We start from the raw sequence: 26854 nt of genomic DNA on the forward strand, positions 1-26854 counted from the left end.
CAGGGCATGTTTCTAATGTGAAGGTTTGTACATTTGAGTGCATTTCAAAGAAATTTCTGGGCTTCAGACCTGTCCCTGGGTGAGAAACCAGGAGGTTCGAATTTGTTCTCCCAAGTGCAGCAGAGAGGTTTCTCTGGGAGCTGGGGGTGCCTGGTCCCTCTCTTGTGTATGGATCAGCTGCAGTTCCATGCGGTGCTGGGATGCACACAAGGCTGTAGCCAGTCACTAGCAAGTAGGATGCTGCCTTTTATACCTCATCTCTTTTTTATTTGTTCTGTCTTGCCATAAATGGTTGGATAAAAAACAAAAAAGAGGAAAGTCCCTGTTTCAGGGACCACATTGTTTCTCCCTCTCTTCCTTGTGGTTTGAGCAATGAAGATCAGCTCTGCATGAGTTTTCAAGAAGGCAGGTTGATTTTTGGTTTTTGTTTTGTTTTTTTTAAAGTATTTTCTTTTTGCTGTTTAACCTGGCTTCGTGCTATTGCAGAGTACACCTCTGTCCCTGTAAGATCTGCACTGGAAAGACTATCAAAGCCAATTGGCAGAGGCTTGTTTTTCAAGCATTCAGCAGTTATTCAGAGGTAACAGAAAAAAAAATCCACAAAAAACTATGTTCTATTTTTTCCCTCCTCCTCCTGTTATCTCAGTCCTAATTTGTAAACATTCATGAGTTAAGTGAATGTCACAGTCTGTGGTGACGCAGTCGATCCAGATGCTATTTTTATACTAGTGGAGAGGTCTGAGCAGATTTTTAAAATTTGATCTGCAGGAAATTCTGCATGAACTGCCTAACACACAGGCAGGTGTGCATGCACACACCCCCCTTCTATAAGAAATTACACAATCTCCAATAAACACTGCCGCTGTGGTAATGACATTTTTAATTGTCACAATTTTTTGCACTTACTTTGGCAACCAGAGAGGGTTATTGAGAACTTGCCCATGGTACTGGCAAGAGGAGCTGGGATGAGCCGTGTAAGAGCATTCAAACAAAGACTGAATCAGCAGTTTAACTTGGCCGACAGCTCCTTTTGGAAACTTAGGGGTCTTGTTTACATTTAATTTTGTTCTTCGGCATACCAGCAGGAGCCACAAAGCATTGCCAGAAGCTTTCTAGAATATCTGAGTCAGACCTGGGAGAGTTGCAGCTGAAACTTTCAAATCTAACTAGCAATTATTATTTTTAGTTTCTGACAGTATTGGAGGTAAATTACTTTAGGAAGGCTTCCTTTCCTGAGGCTGAGCTACTTTTTTAATTTCAATCCAACTAATCATCCAGAGCATAAGTGCCAGGCTTTTCTCTTGACACTTTGTTTTCTTTCTCTTCTACTTTATTCTTTTTCTATTTGGGGTGAGGAAGAGCTCGTTGGACTCTAAAGACAGAGTTAAACCTTGTTCATCTGCCCTCAGTGTGAAGTCATTCTTATGAATGTGTGAAAGGAGGCCCTTTGCCTGAATCTGTTTGCTTTTTCTGATTAGGCTAATTGGTATGGTAAAGCATAATCTCTGTTTACAAAGATTGTTTTGCCATGACTTCAGACCATTACAGTTGGTGATTCCCTTGCAGACCTGTCCAGAAGGCTCAGACAAACTATGACTATCACTGTCCCACAGCTGAAAAGTGAGTGTGCAGTGTGAGGAGGGTGGGGGTGTCCTTTTGCTTTTATGACTCAGCCATTTAAGCATATGATATTTCAAGTTTTCCTCTGAGAACCACAAAGAGATGCTGCCTGGCTGCCATTAGGTTGTTGTCTCATCTATATAAAAAATTTGTATCTGCAAAAGAGAGAATCAAATGAGGGTCTGGGGGCTTTTCTTCTTTGTGATAAGGTAGAAAGGTTCAAGCCTTTACTTTTCACTGGTGCCAGTGTGAATATCTGAAGCATGGCACCAGCCTGTCAGACAGGAGGGCATCTTAGGAGGAGAGTGTATTTAGATCTGAAGCCACTGAATCAAAGTTTGGGTCCCTGGGGTGATGAGAGGGACAGATGACCTGTGCCTGGGCTGCAGCAGTGTTAGTGGGTGCAGTGTCTGGTGCCTGCTCTGTAACCTCCTACCACCCCTGCTGGCATGGTGGTGTCCTCTCTTGTGTCCCTTGTGGATGACAGATTTGCAAAAAGCCACTTGTTCAGCATTTGATTCAGGGTGACCACACAGGGTAATGCATCTGAAACACTGAGCCAGGTCTGGGGTTGTGTGTACAGAGGGCAGGGATTTGTGCTGACATGTCAATTTATTCATGCTATATACACATCTCCTCGTGTTTGACATGCAGATCTCTTTGGATAAACTTCCACGTATCTCTCTGTATCTGGGTGTTGCTTCACCCACAGCCACCTCCAGCCACCTGTGGGGCAGAACATGGCACATACCTCACACAACAATGCTGCATTAATGACCTCGAAAAGGAGGATCTTCTGAGTTTCAGAGCATAGCTATGAAAGAGGATTTTACAATCACCTGCTGAGACTGGAAGATTTTTCTATGTACTTTCTCCTGCTGTCTCCTTCCCCTCCATAGTTTTTGAACTCATGGGCCAGTATGAAAAACTTGACAATATTTAGGGATCAAAATGGTCATCTGAGCACAGCATAACTTTTCCTCACTGTTAGACACTGTTTTCCTCTTCTGTTAGACAACAGAAGATCCATGGGTGACATAAATTCTTGCTTCATGTCCAGCTCTGTGTAAACTTTGTGGTGGTGGTGCTGCAAAGTGCCCCGTTCAGCTAACGGAGCCATGGCTGCTCCCTGCAAACTTTACCTGGATCTCCAGATTAGCACTGGTGTGGCTTTTTGGCTTGTGCCCATCTCAGGTGAGGTCAGATAAGTACATCAGGCACAGTCCCTGGTCTAAGGTGATGCTGGGGAAGATGGAGAGGAGGGCAAGGGGCCGTGGCAGTGGTCTATTGAGTTGTTCCTGTGCTGTGGGAAACTGGCTGTGTGCTCAGCAGCTCTTGCTGGTAGCTCAGCACTGAAGGTATGTGTGAAGCTCAGGTGGCCCTGACCTGAGCTGGGATATTGCTGGCCGTGGTAGGTGGGGAGGGCTCAGTGCTCCTCTCTGCAGCCTGTTCTCTGAAGTGCCTCCTTGCACTGTGCTCAGTGAGGAGCAGTTGGGAAGGTGCACTGGAAATGCTTCCAACCTTTTGCTTGCACCCAGCAGCTCCGGTGAGCTGTGTTTGCAGAGTGAGAGCTACATCAGACCCCTGGTTCTTGTGGCAGGCAGCTGCTGCAGTGGAGGGGGACATTGTAATCCTCTGCTCTGTGTTCTTGTCTCTCTTCCTGCCTGAAAATGGTTTTGCCCCGTCTTATTAGTGGCAGGCTTAGGAATGTGCAGCCTGCTCCAGCCTGGAACAGGCTGGTGAGCTTGTAGTGTCCTTTAATTTGCAGAGCTGATCCATATGCCGGGAAGGCAGCCCAGGAGCCGCCAGCCCCGTGAGCAGCACAGCCTGCTCGCTCCCATCTCCCCGTGAGCCCGAGTCCCTCCCTGCATGCCCGGAGAAGCTGGGGTTAAATGATGCCCGGGGCCAGGCGTGGCAGGAGCAGGAGTCGCTCCGGGGCAGAAGCGGGGAGGTGCTGAGGCTGTGTGTGGGTGGCAGCCCTGCCCAGGACCCTTGTCCTTCCCTGCAAGGCCCCTGTGGTCGGTCGCTCGCCGCCCGCAGCGGGAGGCTCGGTGTTCCCTGGCAGCGCTGGCAGTCCGTGCTCTGCATTTCGGCAGAGCCCTGCTTGAGGACGGGTCCTCAAATAAAGTTCGGAGCGCTGTCATTAGGCTGCGCGGGCTGGGCCGCGCTCTGATCTGGATGTTTGGTTTCCTCTCTCCCCCCCTTCCCAGCCCTTTGGAAAGGTGTTCTGTTTCTCCAGGCGCGGTGGCCCTTCGGGAGCAGCTGCCTTTTGTTCTGCCGTGCATCCCGCTCGCCCGGCGGATCTCGCCGGGGGCTCGGGCTGCCGCCGGCGCAGTGCTGACCTCGCACCCCCGGCACGCTCCGGGGGCTCCTTGGGGGACACAAGGACAGGACAGGGGGCTTGTCCAGAGTAAAATCACAGTGGGGATCTCTCCTGCAGATCACGGCTAAGTGCTCTTTCTATCTTTTGAAAAGGTTGCCGTGGGCATCGTGTCCAGGTGGCTTTTACTGACTGGCACCCAAAAACTTCTCCCATATATTAACTCAACATCGTGAGTCCCTTTGGACGAGTTGGGATTTTTTACTTGATTTTTAATCATGATGCAAGTTCGAAGCAACTGTAAAGGAGGGGGAAAAATATAGCTGGAGTGATGCCCTGCAAACACAGGACCTCTTGGCTGTGTGTGTGGACGGGAGCACACAGGTGACGGAGAATGTAGCTGGATTATGTGGTGCATGGAAGCAGTGATTGATTCTCAGAAAGCTCCTTGGGGGTTTTGTCCCAGATCTGCACACAGCAGCAGCCAAACACTTGGCTGCATTACTGTATTACTAGTGTCGAGCATTGCATCTCGATCCCTTTGTGAACGTTTTGGTTCTTGGTAGCAGCAAAGCCAGTGCCTGTGAAAAAACAGCCCTGGAATCTTTGTAGAAAATAAATAGGAGAAGTTTCTTGGAGCAGCTCTTTTAGCACAATTTCATGGCTCTCTTTTGAGTTCCCAAACTCAAAAAAGTGACAAGGGAAAGTTATTGTTTCCTTTCTTCCTTTCTTTTCCCTGCCTGTCTCTTTCTTTTTTCTTTTCTCTTTTTTTTTGGCCATTTCCACCCCCCCCCCCTTCCCTTTGCTTTTTAGAGATTGGTGATAAGGAATTCTAACTACTTAATGAGCTGGGAGAGGCCTCTCTCCATTGGAGTGGAGGACTCCAGGTGGCACTTTGACAGATTGGACAGGTAAGGCAGGAGAGCCCCACCTCCTCCTCCTTGCCTATAGTTAGGTATATAAAGGAAACTTCAATTATGCAGAGAGGCACACTCCGAGTCCTGTTATCTCCACAGTAGCATCACATATTTTTAGGGTCTTCTAGGGGGTGGGAGGTGTTTGTCAAAATCCTGGAGCCAGAAGAAAGAACAGCAGCGTTGATCAATTTGACTGCTAACATGTTGTACCTGGAAAACAATGCCCAGTCCCAGTATAGCGAGGTAAGGACTCTAGGTTTCAGTTGTGATATCTCTAATGTATTTTTATTTTTAGTGAATACGTGCAATTTCTTCACCCCTGAAGTTAGGTGTGGAATATACACTTGTTTTTGTGAGACTTTTGCATTTTATAGTGGGAAACAGAGTTTGTTGGGCTAAGTACCTGAATGAGAGTGAGCTTCAAATCTTTGCGTTTGGGACAGCAAATTTGTTTTGGGAAGCTTGATCAGCCAACATAATTTTCTTTCATTGGAGAAGCAAGGCAGTTTTTATGGTGGGCAATGCACACAGATTGCATTCCTGTAGCAGTCTGAATACTAGCTGTGTTGTCTGCATTATAACTCTTTTATGAGTCTTTTATTGCCAAAATTGCTGCTTGTGGTTTCAAGTGGATGGTATCTAGGAAATAACTAAAAACGTGTTATAAATCCCTTCTTAGGTTACTTTTTAAAGCAAAGTAATATGCAAAGGTTTTCTGCTGCAAATACTGCATTAGCGTCCACACCAACACCTCTTTTACTCAGTGCGTTAATACCTTGCCTCATAACTTACAGCACCAAGGTATTTTACACAGGGTGTTTGTAGAAGTATATTAGGATAAATGCATGTACAATAGATGCATTTTGCTTTCTACAGCCCTTTGCACTTCATGGGCATGAGTGGGACGCAAACTTCAGGTGCAGCTTTGATTTCATTTTTTTTAAAATTATTTATTGAATTGCTTTTAACCAGCTTGGGTCGATGCTTTGTAAGGTGGTAGTGGAGAGGATTGCCACACGCTGTGCAAATCTTGGAGGAAGTTACCAGGGGTTGAGGGAGATCTAACGACAATATTGGTTTACATTCCAGCGGAGACAGCAGCTGTGTTGACACTTGCCAGAGTGGCAAAGCAGCCAAAGCTCTGTGTGTGTGCGCGTGTGTATTCCTGAATAAAAAGCTTCAAGTGGAGGGCACGGGGTACGAGCCCCAAAGCAGACAGAACCTCAGCCACCTGGAAGAGAAAACAAAATAGAGATTGAAAGGCTGAGAGCATAGCTAGGAGATGAGACAGGTGGTGAGGAGAAGTCTGTAGAAGTTTTACTCGAGGCTTGCACGCCTGGGATGGCAGGTCTGTGACTCGGGGAGAGCGAGAGGTAAACTGAAACCAGTGTGCTCTGCCCGTCCCTGTCTGCAGGGAGCCCAAACCCCCGTGTGCGCCTGGTTCCTCTGCTGCCTCCATGCAGGAGACCCAAACGGGTGACTTTTGGTTTTTTCCTAGGTTAATTATAAACTCTTAAATCTGGAGAGAGCACTTCTTGGGGTGTTTGCTTGGTGTTATTTGTCTGCTGCTATCTGATCAACTTTCGCTGAATAGCAGCGGTGCGGCTGTGGAGTCCCTATGGTTGACTGGCTGGGCTCATCTGTCAGAAGCGATGCGCTCAGGAGCGTTCTCACTCTGCTTAAATGCCACTCATCACTGTTGCTGTCAGGGGAGGTTTTTAAAAGGCTTTAGCTCTGATTTTATTTTTCTTTCCCCCCCTCCCCTCACTCTCCCTCTTACCTCCTTGGATTTGAACAAGGTGCACTGACTTTGTTCATCCAGCAAAGCATTGTACTTTGGGGAAGGAAAACACGATTAGCATTGACTTGGCTTCGTTTCTGAGGAAGAGCAGCCTCACTAATGACTTGTCTCAAAAGAGAGGGAGACTTGTTAATGATCAATTAAAATATATTGGTGATGATGAACCTCAGCCATCTTAAGCTCACAAACAAGAAGTAGACTTTGGCATGATTTCCTTAGAAAAGAAGAAAAAAAATTTCTCAATGTGCAAATAGAAGCAGCACTTTGTTGGCACTGGTAATTGCAGTTTAGATTTTAGAGCTGTTGCTGGGTTGGTCACAAGGCAGTCATGAAAAACTTAGTATCAACTAGCTTCTGGGTTTAGAAATGGACCTTATTTAAGGGGAGAAAGTAATTCCCCCCATATTAAAATCAAGTTTCAAGATGAAGAGCAGGGATTCCCCTCTCATCCCAAGCCCATTTATTGGGGTGCTGTGCCCAGCCACCCCAGATGTTGGCTGTGTGCTGGCAGATGCTGAGCTCTGGCGTCCTCACACGTTGGCTGCGTGGTGCCTTCGGCCCCAGGAATGTATTCCCAGCCTGGGAACGGGCCATTGCACAAGCCCCAGTGCAGGCTGTGTGGTCAGGGCGGTGAGCTCGTGCCATCGCCCATGGCCCTGGGCCGCCCGTGCCTGTGATCAGATGGGTTCCTTCCAAATGGGTCAAATCTGCTTGGGAAAAGCTGAGAGAGGGGAGATGGGTGTTAATGTGAATCACAGCCCTGAGAGGCTGGAGGTGGAACCTGTTTGAACCACTTTTTCAGCTTAATCTAACCCAGCATTTGATCTGGGTCAGCTGTAAGAACAATTAAGTTCTTTGTTGGTAGAGCACTGGACTTGATGACCCTGGAGATCTGCTCTTGTGAGCTTATGAGTAGGAGATGTGAAAAGGAGAGAGACTTTGGGTGGTTATTAATAGGATGATGAGGTACTGATGAATAGGAACCCTTTGAATGTTATTGTGTCTTCCTGCCTCATCTCCACATGTGGAATGTTGTGTTGTGTACAACGTTTGTGAGGAAGCATGCACAAAATTGGGTGTGAAGGAGAGAACCTGCAAGTTTGTCTGGTCTTGTCCAAGTTTCCTGTGTCCTTGTGAGGGGAGATGAGAGCAATAGAAATTCCCTTTAGGGACTCTGAGTTCCTCTGCAGTTTGGCTTAGTGATGATGCAGAGGTTGGAGTGCTTGCTAAAATCAAATTAAATCATTGCCAAAAGAATAAACAAATCTTGTTCAAACACCGATAAGAAATATGTGCCATGACTTTTGATTATATCTGTCATCCTTCCCAAATATCTTCCTGCTCTTTGTGGGAGACAACTTAAAGAATCGCTTTCCGTTAAGATTTTTATCATGGTTTTGGGAGGGGTGGGGGGGAACTAGTTTTATACTAAAAGAGCTTATGCACTGCTTTATGGGTTTTTGGCAGCATACCTTCATGCTGAAAATTAAGAAGAGCTATATACATATGACTGCAAATATCTTTGAGGGTTAGAATAACCTCTTCAGAAGGGTGCATTATGGTTTTGTTTTTCTTTTCCCTCTTAGATTTTAAGTAATAATGCATATGTGTGTGTTTGAGCTACAGTGCCCTGGGTGTGAGTCCTTTCTTTGTAGGAGCCAGCGTGTGGGGCTCTGGGGTGGCCTGGAAGGATGTCCTGAGAGAGCCAGACCTCCTCAGTGAGAGAAACATTTCTTGTGCCTATCTGGGATCTTGGTTCAGCAAACCGTAGCTTAAGGTGAAAGAGTCTGGGGGTTGAGATATAACTGATATTTTGAGCATCTGCTTCATTTTGTGTGCAGTTCATTTTGTGTGTCCAGGGTTTATCATCCTTGTTGTCAGCTTGGATTTGGCTGAGAACTACCAGAGGACAAAGCCGTGCTTTCCTTGGCTGATTTTGTCGCATGGCATAGTTATGATTGCATTTGACAAAGGCTCTTTCCCTCTTGTGGCCCCTTCTCTGTGGCCCTCAGCCAAACCTGGGGTAAAGGAAGAGAACTGAGGGATGCTGCCTGGTCACTGCCCAGAAGAGCAGCCCACCTGCTTCCTTCCCAGAAGTACCAGGAAGAAAGGATTATCTGTGCATTACCCTCTGAACCCCACATCTTGTCCTACCCCAAGATAAAAACACTTGGATAGATGCTGTATAAAGCCTAACTTTTTTTTTCTCAACGAAGAAGGCTTTGGCTAAACCTGAACCTCTCTCCTGCTTTCCTATTTGTGATGCTATCTTGGCATTCTGCTGGCTCTGAGCAGGCAAACAATTCCCAATCCCTGGGGAAAGAAATCTCTTCCTGAGCTGTGCAGGATTCAGATGCGAGTTCCATGCCTTCCAGTGGCCTCTCTTTATTTAAATGGTATCAACACCCCACATATTTGGGCACAGCCTGTTATTAGGAGCAAGAAGTTGGGAGATGCATTGGAAGTTGTGTTTCTTAGTGGTATCCCTGCAATTCCAGCTTCTTGTGCATTCATCCTTCAATTTTGCTGTAATTGCGCTTACGGGATTAAAGTTTTTGTGATGTGATGACATCTGTGCAGGCTTGAGAGGCATATGTCTTATCCTTGAGCTGCAAAGGTCTTCTGCAAGATTGTAGAAGTGCTATATAACCAGGTTCTTTTTTTTTTTTTCCAAGAGGTTTTCAAACTGCATTCCAGTTGCAAAGGTTTAATCTGTGGTAGAAAAGCCTAAGGTTGGAAATAAGTTGATCTTTTGTTTGGAGAGACTAAGTGGATGCTAATGCCCTGTTTGGGTTTGCCAGGGAAGAGGGTTAAGTAGACCAGAGAGATGGGTAGTGGGAAGCTGAGACCTGCCTCTTGCCGTGTGCCCACCTCCCTCCCGGCTGAAACAAGGGGATCCTGCTGCAGGAGAAACACAGGGAAGGGCAAGAGTTGAGTATGCTTCCAGTAAAGATCCAGCCCCTCACTGCAGCGGGCTTGTCATGCCATGGATGGCCTTTCATTCTTTCATAGGGTACCAAAATTTTTTTGTGGTTGTACAGGTAATGTGACCCCCATGTTGAGCAGTGAATTGGGGATTTTGCCTGGAGAAATCCTCTCCTTGTTTAGGTGGAGGGATGGGACCTCAGCAGTCTAAGGCTATGAGCGTAGCCCAGAAAAAAGTGATTGCAACCTGCATGTGGATGGAAAGAATAAAACGCATGCTTTATCACACAAAAATGAAACCTGCTGACATTTGACCATCTGCACTGCTTTAACTGTGCAGTACTTGTGCAGAAATCAGGACAGTCTGGCTGTGTGTGAAGTGTGGGCACTGCTCAGTTACATACATGCTCTGGGGTTTGTGCAGTCATGTAATTACACTTGACATCAGATTGGAAATGGCAGCTCCGTTTTACAATTTTCCATGGTCAAAAGAAAGGTTAGTAAGCAGTATGAAATCAGGAACAGATGATCTTCTCAGTTTCTTGTTTAATTTGCCAAAAAAAAAAAATACTAAATATTTTCTAGTATGAAAATACAGTTTTTCAGTGTGAGACATGAAAAAGAGCTGCCACTGAAGTGTGGTCAGGATGTTTTACATCTTGAAGTGGTTGCAACAGATGATCTATTTTGTTTGCTGTAAGTTGACCATGGTTGAGACAGGATTAAATTATCCATATATATATATGTGTGTGTGTGTGTATATATCTCCATAGTCTGGTAATGTTCTTTCCTTGGGGACTAGAATTGCTGTTTTGAATAGTTATTTTTATCGGTCTGATTTGAATCTTCAACAGTGTCACCAACACCCGATTTCTCTGATTTCTTCCAACATGAGCCCAGTTATGCTATTGCCTAGCTCCCTCAGGAGCTATTTTTATTTCTTTTTACCTGCTTTGTTTTAAATAACAAACTAATGGCTTTAAGTTGAGTGAAATTGCTTTCATTTTTTCTCCCTGTGCATAGAGAACACCAGAAAGGAACTTTTTCCACCTTGTGTTTCAGCCCATCTGGTGGCAACCTTTTGGTTTGCATTTGTCAAGTTATGCCTTGTGGAAGGCATAAACTCTGTGGAAGGGTTTATTTCCAGTTGCAGCTCTTTTTACTGTGAGACAGAAGCTTCAGTAGATCTATGAAGAAGACGTGGCATCTGCAACAGGAAAGTTGTGGATGTGGGATGTGAGAGGGTGTAAACCATTTGCTTTGCACTTTTTCCTCTGGAAGGCATTAGTTGTAACTAGTGGAGAAACTACTTATTTCATTATCGTGAAGGGTTGAATAAAAGCGGGTGTTGCCTGGCTCAAGGCAAATTTTAAATTCTATTTACAAAATGTTCCCACTGAAAAAAAAAATCTGGAAACGCTTCAGAAAGGAGCTCTTGCACCGATGGATTTGTGCTAGACATTGTTAAACCCTGTTATTTTTCTGGCACTGCCTCCAACGCCTCTTGAGAATGTGCAGAGTAGGCAATAAAATGAATGCAACTCTTTTAAAGCTAGGTTGCATAAATCATCAGAAAGGAGAGGAGCTTCTTGTACTCTAAGAGCAGCACTCACTCCATCCTCTCTAGCAGAGAAGTGAGCTCAAAGCTCTTTGTGCCACTTGGCCTGGATTAGTATTAAGTCACTTTTGGTATCAAGTAGAATTAAGAGGAAAATAATTTCTCACTAAGGGTGTTAAGGTTTGACTTTTTTTTCCCCTTGCACGTGTTTTCTGGATTCTCTGCTGTTTCAGTGCCATGATCCTTGCAGTCCCATGTCAGCTCTCCAAGCTCTTTCAGCTTGATCTTTAGAGTGACATATGAGCCCAGCCATGGTCAGGCATGTGGGTGGGTCTTTCCAATGAATAAACTTGCTGTTCTTAAAAATCTCCCTGTTTTGTTTTATCTTCTTCAGTTACAGTAGTAAATGATTCCTGAGAAATCTTCCAGTTTTCAGTCTCCCAGAGTTTCCCATCAGAACTTTGCTGTGCTGGGAGAAGAGGCTGTAATTGTCAGATGGATTAAAGAGCTGCTTCTCAGTAGGAGCAGATCATGGCATAAAACTTTTTTTCATAGCAGCCCAGACCATACAAGGCTTTGCAAGTGATGATTTGGCTTTACAAGTCAGTAAGAATTCAGAAAGGTTCACCCCTATGCTTCTCTGCATTATTTCATATAAACACACTGGGTCCTGGGCAAGTCTTGGCTCTCTGCTAAAGGAGAGCCTGTGAGAGGCTGTCCAGGGTTAGCTTAGCTGCTTGAGCAAGGAACAGAGAGCAGGATAACATTTAAGGTGATTGGGGTTTTACTTCTGTAAGGCTGCTAATATAAGGAGCAAACCCGTAAGAAACAGCTGTTCAGGAAGTCTCAGATAAGATGCAGGAAAGGTTTAGGTCTTTGGCATTGGCAAAGTAAACTTGGATACTCTTTGGGAACTTGAATCTCAATTTGGTGGTTTTATTTGAAATTACTGACCATTGTTATCAGCTCCACGCACAAGCAAGAGACAAAAACATGGGAGATGGGTGGGGGAGCTTTCTGATGATTGCCTTTTTTTTTTTTTTTTATGCCTGTTGGGTTTTATTTTTTGATTTGTACTAGAATTGAATCACCTGGGAGTTGATCCAAGAATGTTCAGTGATATCTTGTATTTTTGCAAATCCCTTGCCACTGCTGTTTCACCTGGGGTCTTAGTGGAGCAACTAAAGGAGCAGTGTTTTAACCAGGACGTGTGTGTTAATATCTTGAGTGGATGGCTTGAGGTGTGATGTATTTCTGGGCTTGTGCTCAGTCATCCGCTCACTTTGGAAGTGGACCCAAGTGGCAAGGCTGAGCATGCTTGAAAATTAATGCATTGATTGGAGCCCAGCAGCCTCTTGGGATTGATTCCAGAGTTTGGATCCGGATTAAACTTCCCCCCAAGGACTTTGGGAAGTGGTATACAAGGGGACCTGGTGAAATTTGAGATGAGTCCAACTTCCTCAAGATGGCAAGAAGATGAATGTTTTTACCAAGGGCAAGAAAGTGGGAGGAAACGCCCAGTTTAGGGAGGGAAGGGGAAATATTTTATGGTGGGGTAGTGTCTGGGAATGAAAGGGATGGATTGTGTCTCAGTAGATATGAATCTTTCAGTTTTAATCCACATCTAGGAAGTAAATACAAAGAATCTTGTCAACTTTGGGGAGAGGGGAGGAGGTGCTGGGCTTTTGGGCTGTGCTGCTGAGGCAGAAATCCCTGTGCTGCAGAGCTGTGGTCCAGCTGTGTCAGGGGATGATGCACAGGGCTGGAGCCTCAGGAGCCAAGGGGAACAGAACAATAGGAATAGGTGGATGCCAACAGAAGTGTTGAGTCAGCAACTGGATTTCTGCTCTATGGGAAATGACTGAAAAGTGTATTTAATAATTTTGCTTGTTTGTTTTGGCTTTTTTAGATAGTGTCATGGAGTCTTTGGGAATCACAAAAGTCTTTTTTGGAGAGCGATAGCTCAGAAAAAAATTTCTGACTAAGTGCTCTGTAAAATTTGGATCCTGCAGATTTAAGTTATGTCTGTGAGATTCTCAGTAGCCTCTGCAAGCCTCTACTGTGATTTCTCACTGCTGCAGTTTTATTCTGTATTTCATCCGTAGTCGAAGAGTTGGCTCCCTCAGGAGTACTGGTGGTGATTGACTAGAACTGAATAGATGAGTAAATCTCCCTCCACCTTCTTTCAGCAGCAGAAAAGTATGCAAGAAGTTCTTTGAAAGGAAACTAGAATGTGCCCTGGCTAGATGTCACCAATACTTTGGAAACAGGAAACTACTGCTTGATACTAAAGTTGGAAAGTTGTTGAGATGAGCCTTGGTCAGTCCACTGCGTTTTGTGTCTGAAAGGAATTGTGAATGTTCAAGTTGGAGGGGTAGGGAGTTTAATGTGGTGTCAGATGGAAATTAGTTGGTATATTGTTACTCAGAAATCTGGAACACCTTTCTGTCTGCACAGGGAAAGGTCTGTGCAGCTGACTAACTCAAATGTAAATCTCTGAAGCTGTGCCTTGCATAAGTGACCATGGCACTTACGGACCATGTGTCCTGGTGTTTGCTGAAGTCAGTAGTATTGGACAGGGAGGGAAGTACTGAAAACTGAGTTTAGTTTTGCTGTTAGACATTGGAAGCCCCATGCCAGAGAGCCCACTGGAAATCCTGTATGTGCAACATATGTGGCAAAGTGATTTAAATAGTTGGGAAAAATATTCTTGATGTTTGTAAAGCTGATGGAGTGAAGTCACTGTGGAAGAAGCAGTGCCTTTGCATGCATCCTGTGTCTGTGTACACTCACACCCCCCCTCTCTCAAAGACCAGCTGTTGTGTTTTGTGTACGCACAGCCTGGCATCTTTGGAAAACACCACATAAAGTTCCTGCTCACCTCTGAGTAGGCTGCAGTAGTGGAGTGAAGCTGTTTGTGATGTGAAGTACAGAGGCAGGGTGGGTAGAAAGGTCCCCTGGCTGTGTGTATCCTGCTATACTGAACCCCAACAGATCCTTGGGCTCAGGCAATGCCAGCTTGGTGCAGGCCAGGAGCTGCCTTCATACAAAAAATAGTGTTGGAAGGCAAAGCCCTGCCTCCTTTTGTTCTCTGCAGTTGGGATCTAATCAGAATTTGGCATCCAGTCCTCTTGACTCCCCCTCAACCTTGAAAGCTTTTCAGTCTGCTGTTTGGTGTCCAGGCTTTTGGGAACACCATCCAGGAGTTTTCTTGCTTGATTTGGACAGAAGGAATGGCTAAATACATTAGAAAATCCAATAGATCTTCCTTTTAATCTATAAGGACTCTAATGCTGCCGTGTAACCCTTTTCCTCTGCTTGCTCTAACTTGTTTTAATCTGCCCTTTGCCCTCCTATAACTCTTCTTATGAATTCTTATATTCCATAGTTGCACCATGCTTCAAAGAGTGGGCGTGGGGGGTTTATGTGTGTGGCTTTTTTTTTTCTTTTTCTTTTTCTCTTTTTTTTTCTTCCTGTGTGTTTAACTGCTTGACTTATTTAACTTGCAGATGATCTGAATTTCTTGTTCTGACTAAAAGGCTACCTAGCTGGAGTACCTTACTTTCATGTCTAAGAGGTGATGCATTTGGATTTTATTGAGCGTAATGATGAACTTATGAGCTAACTTCAATTCCTGTTCTATTCTGACCCTGGTTATTCACTGTCCTTGTGCCCTTTGGCCATACTTTGGTGGTTACTGTGCCTGCAGCCTTTCACTATGGATGACACACAGATATCCTGTCCAGCCTAAGCTGCCCTCTCAACACAATAAAATGCTGCATGTCTGAGATGACTGATAACATCAATGGTTACTGTCCAGTAAAGAGTTTAAGAAACAAGGCAGCTTTCATCAACTACTGGAGTCTTCCTCTCTAGCCCCTGTTTCTCCTCCCCAGCTCCCCATTTGTATTTTAATTGGTTCCTTTTAATGTTTCAAGTTCTATTTTTATTTTTTTATCCAACTTTTCAGCACTGTTGTACAAACTCAGCACGTAGAATTTCTGGGCAGCTGGCTGAGCTGACAGTTGTTCTCAGCCACTGAAATCAGGCAAAAAAAGCCTTGCTGAGATCTTGGAGTCTTTTTCTGTTTTTTCTGATGCAGGTCTTTGTCTTCAGTTATGTTTACATCTCCTGGGATCGTGAGGGGGTGCTTTTCCTATTTGTCTGTGCTTTATAGCTCTTCAGATTTTTGATGTTGTGTTGTCCAGCTGGTAATAGGAGAACGTAGGAAACTCTTGGCTTCTCTTTCAGTTTTAGGAAGCTGAGTGTTTGGGTTATTAATCAATTTCTTTTAAGATCATGGAGTTGTAATGTCTTGTGATTTCATGCATTTCATAGAGATTATATTGTATGATTTACTTTTTTTTTGCTGCCTTTTTTTTTTTTTGTATGTTTTCAAATTATGTGTCAAATAAATTGCTGAGCACAAGCACAGGGTCAAGAAATGACTGTGTGCAGTGGGGGAGCATCTTGGACTTTCCTGTTTTAAACTGTCTGAATTTTCAAAATAACTGAGCATAGCCAAGATACTCTAATGAAAGTGGTTTATGTTTAGGAAAGGGATTTTTGTTTTATGAAAGCTTTATAGTCTAAAAACTCTAAAATTATCTGACTTTCAGAAACATCGTTGCTTTCTACGCAAGTAGAACTTTTTTCAAGAGCCCAGTTTAGATTTTTTTTAAGAGCCTAAAATGCTGCTCTAGGGAAATCAGGGGTATTATTTTTATATGCACTGGAAAATATTTAGAAGTACTTACACAGTGTAGGGTGTCCAGCCTTAATACTTCTGTGAAGTGGGATGCACTGTCATTCTGATAATCCTTGAATTAGACAAGGTCTTTTACGTGAACCTGTGGCAGGTGGTAGGAGTCAGGAATTACAGGCATTCCTGCTTTGGGCTGTACTTGTTTTAAAAGACATGCTGCTCCTGGCTGAAAAACACTTCTTGCTGAGTTAAATGAATTAACCAAGGGGCAAAACTCAAAGTTTAGCTAAAACAGAAAAACTATTACAGCTGGGGGGGGAACAAGACAAATCCAAAGCTTACAGCCCTTGTGGGTGGACAGGAGCTCGCCCTCACGTTGCTTTTTGTTAATTTGTCTCATTCTCTGAGCCCACAAATACTTGCATATGTGGTCTCTAACTTCATGCTTAAGTTCTGCTGTGTTCAACAGTGCTGTGGCTCAGTGAAATGTGACCTGCAGCTGTACAGGGTATGGCTCTTAAAATTGTGCTGCTTCTGTGAACCTAAAGGGTGTAGATGTGGCACTGCGTGCCTGCTGGAATAGCTCATCCCAGTGAAAATGGCACAGACTCCTCTGGCTCCTCCAGTGTACAAGGCAGATTGTTTTTCAAGTGTGAGCCTGTGTGTGTTTGCAGATTACTGATGTGCACTGATTTCTCCTGTTCAGCTTCTGTGGTGTACTGTTCACCAAATGGGCCATTGGGCTGTTTGGGATGGAAGGGATGCTCTGGTGAAGTGGGCAGAGCAGTCAAGTTTTTAAGCTTGAAGCATAGTGGTGTCATTTGAGTAGGTCATTTAATGGTGGAGTTTTTTGAGGGGAAGAGAGTAGTTGTGGGGGTTTGGTTTGGTTTTTTTCTCCTCCCTAGCTGATTGAAATAGTGTCTTCCTTAGGCTTTCCTTATGTGTTTAGGTGGTGCTGGAAGTGGTCCAGGCAACTCCTGGGTTTATCTAACTACTTAACATGAAATACCTGTGCAGGAGGATTGTGTCACTCACGGGGTTTTGGTTTTTGTTCTTCTTAGAGGAACAATGTTTTTTTTCTTCATTAGTCTTGAATTTAGTTTCTTAAAATTATGTTGGTTGTACATACAGCCCTGTAGACCTCAAATAGATTCTCTTCTTAATAGTACAGGAGGAAATGTGCAGAAATATGTGCTCCCTGCTTACAGGTGGGATTGAGCTGAGGAGATGCTGTTTGGTTGTGCTGCAGCAGGTCTAATATCCAGAACAGGAGTGACTGACTCCAGGGCTTCTTTTGATCCAATGCCTTCCATGGCACTGGGAACCTGTTATACCACTGGGATGAGAAATAGCCTCCTCTCTTCCTGGAAAAAGCAATGACCCAAGAGAGGGATTACTCAAATCAGATAGGTTTCCAGGCACTATACTAGAACAAATCAATCTTGATAACTGTTGGTATCTTTGGTTCAACCAAAGTTACTTGTTCCCTTGCTTTTCACATTGAGTATATGGTGCACATTATCATTTTATCTGAGGGTTTCCAAGTGCTTGGTGTATTCAGCTGCACACTAGTTCTGTGGAAAAGCCTCTGCAAAACAGACCCACAGGATTTATTTCCATTAACTGGAGCTGGAGGGAGTGTGGCTGAGCTGGTGTTGAAATGAGCTGTGTGCACTTCCCCTCATAGCTTGACGGGGACCAGAGCAGTGTCCAAACTGAGTTTGTTTCTCATAAACAAATCTTTCAGGCTTTCTCTCCCTTTTTTTTTTAATTTGTTTTTTTTTTTTTTTTTTTTTTTTTTTGTTTGAGGTTTTTATGTGAGAAAACAGACTAGAGAGGCAAACCAAATCACAGCTTTCATTGCAGTGAATGAGCTGTCTATGCTTCAGCCCTGATCTTAGCTGAGGGCCATGGGTGGAGCCCTTTATTTCTTGGCACTGCTCTATCATGGCACAAGCAGAGCGCTGACAGGGGGTATTGTATCAGCTGCCATCAGAGGAACTGGCAGTCAGCAATATCTTGGTTAATAATTGTGATAGAAGCCCTTCTGTTGAGCTTAAGGGACTTATTTCCACCTACTTAAAATCCTTTGCTTGGAAGGTTTGAAAACTTAAGTGGATTTAAATATTTCTGGGCATATTTGAGGTGTCTGTCATCTGATTTGGATAGGAAGCATTTATCCTGCTGCTTTTAAGATAGCTTTTCTTCAACAGGAATCTGAGTGTTTCCCTGGGCCAGCACTGAAATATTGCTGTAAGTTGTTTACTAGTCCTACAAGAGTTAGCCCTAGTGTATCATTGTGCTGCAGTTAAGGACAAAGCACAGGATTTCCAAAGTGCTGTGCAAATCGTCTTGTTGCTAATAACTATGGTAGTTTATTAGTTTCATCCTCTCATATCTTTGGAGAATAAGGACCACGTGTTTTTGCAAGGCTTTTGAGTAGTTGGACACTGCTCTTGAGCTGCGTAGACCTGGTGGTGAGAATTAAAATGTAGTCAGTAGGTGTGTATGGTAATGCCTGTTCTTTTGGTATTGGGAGAAGGGTGTTGATAGGGGTGGAGGCATCTAGGTGTTCTAGACCTGAAGATGGTAACTTTGGTCAATTTTCTCAAGTGGAGAAATTCTCAAAACTCTCTGAAATGCTGCTAACTGGGCAGTTAATAGCTGGAGCTCTGTATTTTAGGGGATTTTTTTGGTGTGGAAGTCCCCTTCAGAGCTTTTCATGACTTGCATTAGTTACTTCCTTTCCAACGGATGGTCTTTTTGCAGGTCTTTCTCATAACCTTATTAATTTACACAATGGGCTTTAAGCCGGAGAGGCAGGGTTGGGTTCTTGCTGCAGGGCAGGGTGAGAAGGGCCCAGGTTTGGGTGGGCTGGGGCATCTTCCCTTGCTCCGGCTCTGCCGGAGCATTTGCATTGCCCTCTGGTGGCAAGTGCCCCGGAGCCGCTGGCTACAGGCTCTGCTGTACCTGTCCCCCGTGTTCCCGGGGGAGATCCACCCTCCCGGTGGCAGAACCGTGCTTAAACCATCGCCGGTTTTCAGTCTGGTTTTAATTCAGCAACCCCTCTAGCAGAGCCATGACCCACAAGCATGAGTTAGCATGAGAACCTGAAAGTGAAGCTGATGGGATATAGGAAGCGAAACTGATAGTTCAAGATGCATTGTTGAAAGTATGTTCTGAAATACATAGTCTAAGATCTAATTGTAGTTCTCTAATTATTTGCTGTTCGACTGCCTGAAGGTTTTTATAATGGTTCAATGATATTAATAGTTTCAGAAACTCGGTGGAGGGAACAAAATAGCAAACAAAGGCACTGAAAAATAGATAATCTGTTCTTTCAGCTTTATATGCAATTCATTTCTTTCCACCAAATAGCTTTCTCTTTATATCAGGAATCAGTGGTCGGGCTACATTTCAGTCATTTAAAACAACCCCACAGCAAAATATGAGCATGTGTTAAATTCTGGGCTCCCAACCTGCCAAGAATTAATTTCTTCTGGAAGAAACGCTGTTGTATTCCTTTCTGTGAATGGTGAAAGGAAGCGGTGTGTGTGCAAACGCACGCCCTGCAGCCCCTCCTGAGGGGCAATACCTTGCAGACAGTCTGCAGCCTCTCTTTGTTCTCCCCATCCAAGGGGCCAAGGGGGTGAATTCCTGCGTGTGCCTTCCCCGGGCCTGCTGCCCCTCTAATTGTCCTGTTGTCAGAAGGCGTGTGCCTCCCCGAGCCTTATCAGATTCCTCCAAAACCTTGCAAGCAGTTCAGGTGTTGACCCCTTGAGCACAAACAACTCCGCGCCTGCCTTGGGGCATAGCTTGGAGACCGGGCTTAGTGCAGGGGTGTGTGCAAACCTGGTGGCTTTGTCACAGGGATGGAGCACCTGCCTGGGGAGGGGACCCAGGGGCCAGGGAAGGTGAAAGGCTGGCGGGACTCGAAGCAGCAGAAGGGGAGTCCAACAGCTGCTTGTGTCAGCATGAGGATAAGTGCAAGGAGATTAATAGTTATTTAAAGAGCAAATGGGGACACGGCATTCGGCTGTGGCATGTGAGTGTATAAATGCACTGGAATGGCTGCTCCGCCGATAACATTTAGACAGATGGTCCCTGGACTGAAAGGAATGAAAAGGATCTTGGAATATCTGAAGGATATCTTACATTTTAATGGGGCACTTATTTTATTATTTTTGTTTAATTGGATCCCAGGCAGCACCTTCAGCATTTCCAGGCTGCGCTGTCTTGTTAACACTGACCGCTTGTTTGGCCATCTTTCCCTATTAGCTTAAGTGGCCTGGGATTAGAGAAATAGTTTTTAAGTGAAAGCTGAAACACTATTGTTTTGCTGTCTGTGTGTCTGAGCTGGTGTAGGAGACTGTTTTCATCACAGCTGTCTTCTCATCATTTGCTGGTTAGGGAGTGTGTCTGATTATAATCTCTGTGAGGAATGAAACAATTGAATGGTACTTCTACATTTTTGGGAAGTCTTCAGGTCTCACTAGGGTATTCTGGGGCAGGAGGGTTGTTTTTTGATGAAATGCAAAATTATTGATCAGGTAAAAAACTCTTCCTGGTACAGCATGTCAGAATTCTGGCTCTTTCCATATGAAATTAGCCTCAAGGGAAGATGTGTACCAAAAGTCCGTTAAATAGGTCTTGGTTGAGTGAATAGCCTGCAGGAGATGAGACATAACTGTCATCTGTGTTGCCAAAGCTGCAATCTCCTTTTGGAGAAGAAGAACCAGTCTGGATCACTCTCTTCCCCCATCAACTGTTTAGCTTTGAGTCCAATTAAATACAAGATCTCCCATCTAACAGGGGTGCTGGGCACTAATAACATCCACACTGCTCCAGAGGAGGAAACTGAGGCAAGGAGGGCAAATGACTAACCTGAGTCACTGGTTCACCCAGGATTAGGACTCAATATGTAATTGCTTTTATTACTCTTCTGCCTGCAGGCCTGAGACAAAGGAGGCCCATTAAGTGCAGGGCTTTTTACAGGGTGAGGAGCAATCCCTGCCCTGCAGACCTTGCTGCCTGCAGTAGGGTGGAGGGGGAGGAGAGTTGCCTTGCCCAAGGACACAGCGAGTCGCTGACAGAGCCAGGGAGGGAACCAACTCTCCCTGCTCTCTGCAGCCTATCCCAGCTTCCAAAATGCAATTTTCTGTGCTGTTCCCCTGTGCCCACACCTTCACAGCACAGCTCCTAGTAGCAAGCTGATCCATCTCTCTATGGTCCCATGTGCCTCACTGAAGATCCCAGAGCACCAGCCTCACCTTGAGTGTTTAATAAAACCCCCAGAAAATATTAGCTTCTTCTAGTGAAACAGAAACCTAAGGAAGAGCTGCAGTGGGTGGTTTGAATTTCTCTACTTCCATTCTGGAAGTACAGCTGAGAATGTGAGGTCTTTGGGCACATGGAAGACACTTCAACTTTGCAAAGGGACCATCCTGTTTTCCTCTGTGGCTGAAGAGACTGGTAAAGCTGGGTGTTAAATGGCTAATCCAAAGTTCCCAGGAGAGCTCAACAGCTAGGTTGTGTCCTTCCCTTTCAGGTCTTTGGAGGAGTGATGTGCTACTTGAAGCTTCAATAGGGCTACTGGGATTCCCAGTATTGAGAAAGCTTTTTGTTATGGATCTTGTGGTTGGTGTTCTGACTCAGGGAGCCTTTGCTTCATGGCTGATAAGAAGAGGAATAACTGTTGGAAAGATGAGGGAAGTTGTGAGCAGAGTAGCTGAAATACTGACAGATGAGCTTGATCACTCTGGGTGGGACTGGAGCTACAGGATGTTGAGGGACATCAGCTGCTTGGAGCCTCGGATGAGAGAAAGAGCCTGAGTCCCTTCTGCTGAGATGGCAGAACCAGGTGCCTTTATTGCTGCATGTTCTTGGCTGAGCCCAGAGCTGTTGGGAATGGGCACCACAAACCTTTGTGATGCTGCTTGCCCTGAGATGGGCACAGTTAGTGCCCTTTGGACACACACAAGGATGAGGCTGTGAACCCAATGTACCTGACTGAATCCCACCTGCTGCCCTGTTACTCTGGCCAGTGCCATGTCCTTCAAAGGATTAAAAACGTGTGGCAGTTGTGTAACTTTCTCCAGAATACTTTCCCAGCTTCCAAGTGTTGGTACTTCAGAATATTAAAATCAGATACACTTGTTTTGATGGATTTTTCTCAAGCAGAACTTGTCTCCTGCCTTTTTGAACTTAGGCTTTTAGTATTGTGACATTTTATGGCAAAAAACAATCCATGTTTATTTGTGGGTTTTGTGAAGTACAAGTCTTTTGTGAAGAATAACTGTGTGTTTAAGCCAAAATTCTCCTCAAGATGTTTGCTTATTCCCCAACTCCTCTTTTAAGAGAACATGAAAATTAATTTTGTATTTGCTCTTTTTCCGTGTTATCTAGGAATTTTTCACCTTCTGTCATGCTGAGTTGCACCTTTCTTCTCATGGTCTTTTTCCCAGGCTGAAAAGTTGTCATCGGCTGTCACATTACAGGAGGGCATTAAAAGGATTTGCTTATTCTGGTCACCTCCCTGTAAACTGCGTTCCCCTCTCTTTGAGGTGGGGGACCATGGCTACACATTGAATTTAGGTATTAGATGTATTTTTTTCTGTTCACCTCTCCTTAATCCAACCTTTGCCCTTTCTGTACTCTATTCTAAGAGGTTTGTGGTTTTGATGTCTTCCAGTTGTTTCATATATTGTTTGCACTTGAAGGCTTTTAAAGTGCTAAGTAGCACTTTACTACTAGTAGTTAACTACACTTAACTGTACAACCGATACTTCTTAAGAGAAGAAGCCTTCTATGCAGTCTGTTTCCATTCTGCTTGATAGAACTTTAATTCTCCACCACCATCTGTGACTGGTCAGGGGGAGTCGAATGCAAGGTGCAGATAGGCTGGTGAGTCATATTTCAGCACAGTTACCACCTGAGTTAGAGGTCCTGATGTCATCTTGCCTAGTGGGATCAGATCCATAGCCTTTGTGTAGAGCATCAGGCTGTTGAAGATGGTGTAGCCTTGTACAAATTAGAGCCAGTTGCACTGTAGTGAACTTGCTGACTTCCATCAGGTTTCAGCAGTACCTTTGAAAAGGTCTGACTGTGTGTTGCTAGACATAGCGAGCCTGTCTCTCTGTGGTGGCTTTCTACCTTGCAAATCACCTCCTGGTTATGTACAGGCTGTTTTCCCAGCTCTGCTGTTGGTCCAGTGTGTGACTGAGAAGCTGTACTCCTTTCTGTTTCAGTCACCAATGTAAAGAGGGGGATATCCTTTGCAAATCTCCCTCCTGGTGTGACACGAACAGTGGTGCTGAGATGATGCTGTGCATCCTCTATGGTGGAGGCTGTGCCACGTCTGGCCAGCCTGTGCTGATGCTGCTCCTCTAACACTCCTGTGCATCTCTTTGCCTGCAGCCACAGTACACGAACCTGGGGCTCCTGAACAGCATGGACCAGCAGATCCAGAATGGCTCTTCCTCCACCAGCCCTTACAACACGGAGCACGCGCAGAACAGCGTCACGGCCCCCTCGCCCTACGCCCAGCCCAGCTCGACTTTTGACGCCCTCTCTCCCTCCCCAGCCATCCCTTCCAACACAGACTACCCAGGCCCTCACAGCTTCGATGTATCATTTCAACAGTCCAGCACAGCAAAGTCAGCAACATGGACGGTAAGGACACAGCATCCCTTTACTGCCTTTGGTCCCCCTGCCTGTAGTGACTTTATTCATGTAATACATATGCAGGCTTGTGCAAGAGCAAAGTGACCCGAGTCCTCTGCAGGGCGTGATGTGTCACACAGAAGGGAGACATTTATCTTGGTTGCTCTGAGAGGGTGTGGTGGGAATTTAACCCTCAGTAATACCACTAAATCCCAGGAGACTAAAATGCCTTGCAAAAAACCAGTCACGTAGAGATCATGCATGATGAACAAGTGGTTCTCTTTTTGGGCCTAGCAGGAGCACTGGAGTAAAACCTGAGGTGGGCATTAGCACTGCCTCAGCGCTTCCCTTGGCTTTCCCCAACATCTGTGGGTTTGTATGAGGTTTGGCACGCAGGGCCGTGCCAGCAGGGGTGGAGATGGTGCTCCTTGCTCAGACCCAGGGAGTGTGAGCCTGTCATTTTGTGTCCTTCTCTTGCAGCTGGTGTGGGAAGCCCAGCGTGTCACCAGCTCGGGTCAGCCCTGTGTGTTGTTTGGGGTTTCCTTCAAGGGTGTGGGGTTGTTTTAGTGTAGAGTTTTGTTGGTTTGGTGTTTTGGGTTTTTTATTTAACACTTTGCTGTCAGAACACTTCTTAGCAAAAAAAGGCAGAAGCTTGAAGCCTGAAGCCCAGCTCTTGATCCTTGGTGGCACTGGCTTAATTTTTCCAGCTCTAGAGACTTCATAGCTCAGGACACAGCACTGCTGGAGCTGCAAGTCCAGCTGTTGTGGTTTAGGGCTCTAGAGTAGAGATGTTTACCATGAATATTGCTATCTTAAAGATGGTCAATATTTGCCTTCCTTGCCTGCTGGCACTTGGAGTAGGTGCAGTGAATAATGTCCTGCCCCACGCTACCCGAAGAAAAGCAAGGACTTAATTTTATTTTTTTTTAAGCAAAAAAAAAAAAGATACTTCTTACCAAAAGCTAAGAGCATTAAAATAGTGTGGGTTTTTTTTATTTTTCTTTTTAATCTGAGGAACTGCTTTGATCTCAGATAAAATCTAGCTGCAAATGCAACTAAAAAAAAAAATCTCCCAGCTACTACTGCCAGCAAAGCAACAGAGCCCTTGTGCTCTCATCTGGAAAAAGATGCCATATAACCACAGATCACTATAAAGTTATGTCCCTTATATTTTAAAAGCCTTTTCTGGTAAAATTTGTCTAGAACTGACATTAATAACTTTGTTCAGAAAATTGTGTTAAGTGGGATAAAAATGTGATCGGTCCAGTCACAACCAGATTTCCATTTGTTTATGCATAAAAGGGTGAGGTATTCTAAGGGAGGTTGAAATTGCATTTTTTACTCATCAGCCTGGGGAGTGATGCTCTGCTGTACTTCGCACTTGTTTTTATGTCCTTGTTTCTTCTCTTACACTACACACAATATTTATTTTCAATTCCCTTTAGGTAAGGAAACTCTTGGTCAGTTCTTCTTTGCATTTCTTAGGGCAAGAAAATGCTGGCTTGGATTTTTGCTAACTGTTCTGGAGAGTGTCCTTTGAAGGAGATATGAAAAGACATTCTCTTTTGATACGTATGGTACAAAGAATTATCTAACACAGCTGCAAGGAGCTGGAGTGTTTGATGCTGTCCTTTCAACTACGAAAAGCAGTCTTTTGAAATGTGGTTAGAACGTATGTAGTAGGTTGCTCCAGCAGAGATGAAGGCAAGAGAGCTACTAGCAAGCTTAAATGAGATGTTTCACCTCAGTGATAGTGGCTTTTTGGGGTAAAAGTGAGGGCTGAATTTCAGTGTGGATCTAGGTAGTGGTCAAAGCTCAGATTACATGCTGATTTTGAAAAAGAAATAAAATTACTGTTTGGTGACTGCAGTCATCAGATGTGTGCAGCCTGGGGAAAGGCTCAATTAGCCTTCCCTACTTTTTCATTGTCCTGAAGTGGACCAGCAGATGAAGGTGTATTCCCCATGCATGTTGCAAGTCTGTTCAGGTCTAAGTCCATGTATTTTACTAAAAGAATGGGCTCTTAAACAGCTGTCTGATTAGGGAGGAGGGAGTGTGGTCCAGGTGTCCCTGCACTGAGCCAAGTGACCCAGATTTAGCTGCTCGTGCAGGAGCTGGCAGTGTGCTGTACGTTCCCAGTGGATTATGACAGTCCTGTGGTGCTGGCTGGGGACCTTCAATCAATAGGCCTTGCGAAGTGGAGCATCTATCCATCTTCAGAGCTCTGCCCTTCTGCTAATTAATCCACCAACTCATTTCACATGAGCTCTTGAGCAGTTGGTAATCTGTGTTCGACAGCTTTATCAGTGGGGTGGGTGGGGAAGGACGTGAAGGCTCTGCTTCCCACTGTCGTCCTGAGAAGTGTGGAAACACGCATGAAATGTTGATGAAAGCAGGAGTGATTGCCCCATCCTCTCAGCAAGAGCAAGTTCTTGGAGTTGCTCCCCCCCTCCCCGCCATGTGACTTCATACGCTTTGATTAATGCCTGTCGTCTTTTTTTAATGATGGATTAGGAACTTACCCAACTGGAAGAGTTTCTTCCACTGCAGTGACCTATTAAAAGTGTAATTACTTGATGGCCCCACCCTTATTAAGAGTCCAAAACTTGAAAGCTTTGTTTCTTAGTTTGTTTGGTTTAGTTTTCTATTTATTTTCACTGCTTTTCCTCTTGCAGTTCCCCAGAAACCAATATTATGTAAGGAAATCCATTGTGTTGCACTTTCCCCCTTTCTGGAGGGGGTGAGCCAGTCTGACCCACCTTGTCCTTCTGGGGAGGGGTTGGTGGTGCCTGGCAGAGGATCTGCTGTCCTGGCTAGCAATGTGCTTCACCAGAGCTCCTCTGATCTTCTGGGCTGAGTCATGTTAGATTAGGTCATGGGAGTGAAGGCAGTGAGCTGGGTAAGAGGAATGGATTATTTCTCCAAAAAGCAAGAGCTGCTTTCCTGGAGTGATTGGAGATCTGTGAAGGTGCTTCAGGTTTCTAAGCCACTTTGTGCATTTAGATCCCAACGTTACTTCTGTTGGAGGTGGGGGAAAGTAGAGAGCGTACTTGCTGGTTACTTAGATGCTATATTTCTGAAAACAGACCTGGAATCATTTTTTTCTTAAAACTTTTTGGTATTGTTTTTTCTCCTCCAAATTCTGCAGAGGGGGAGGTTTATTGTCCTAGCACAGTGGACACCCTTTGCAAAATCAACAGTATTTGTGTAATATAGGCTGGGAGGGAGATGAGTGTGACAGCTTCTCTGCTCAGGGTTGAGATGGGCTTCTAATTAAGGGGGGAGGTGGGCAGAGCAAGAAAAAAAGGTCAAAATTACAAAGAGAAACACTAGCTGATGCTAGGTG

The 26854-nt window shown here is 44.8% G+C and overlaps 1 protein-coding gene across 3 annotated transcripts in view; it reads left to right on the forward strand.

Moving 5' to 3' along the window:
- The window catches only part of TP63 (tumor protein p63), an 81835-nt gene that overhangs the window by 9037 nt on the left and 45944 nt on the right, over window positions 1-26854 (forward strand). For 2 of the 3 annotated variants that reach the window (XM_053952036.1, XM_053952034.1), the window contains exon 2: window positions 23263-23517. In XM_053952036.1, coding sequence (XP_053808011.1) covers window positions 23263-23517 — 255 coding nt within the window. Of the gene's footprint in view, window positions 1-4997; window positions 5101-23262; window positions 23518-26854 lie in introns of those variants that run through there. The other variant, XM_053952033.1, reaches the window with a different exon arrangement.

The sequence above is a fragment of the Vidua chalybeata genome, chromosome 10, assembly GCF_026979565.1.
Source record: "Vidua chalybeata isolate OUT-0048 chromosome 10, bVidCha1 merged haplotype, whole genome shotgun sequence".
Taxonomy (NCBI): Eukaryota; Metazoa; Chordata; class Aves; order Passeriformes; family Viduidae; genus Vidua; species Vidua chalybeata.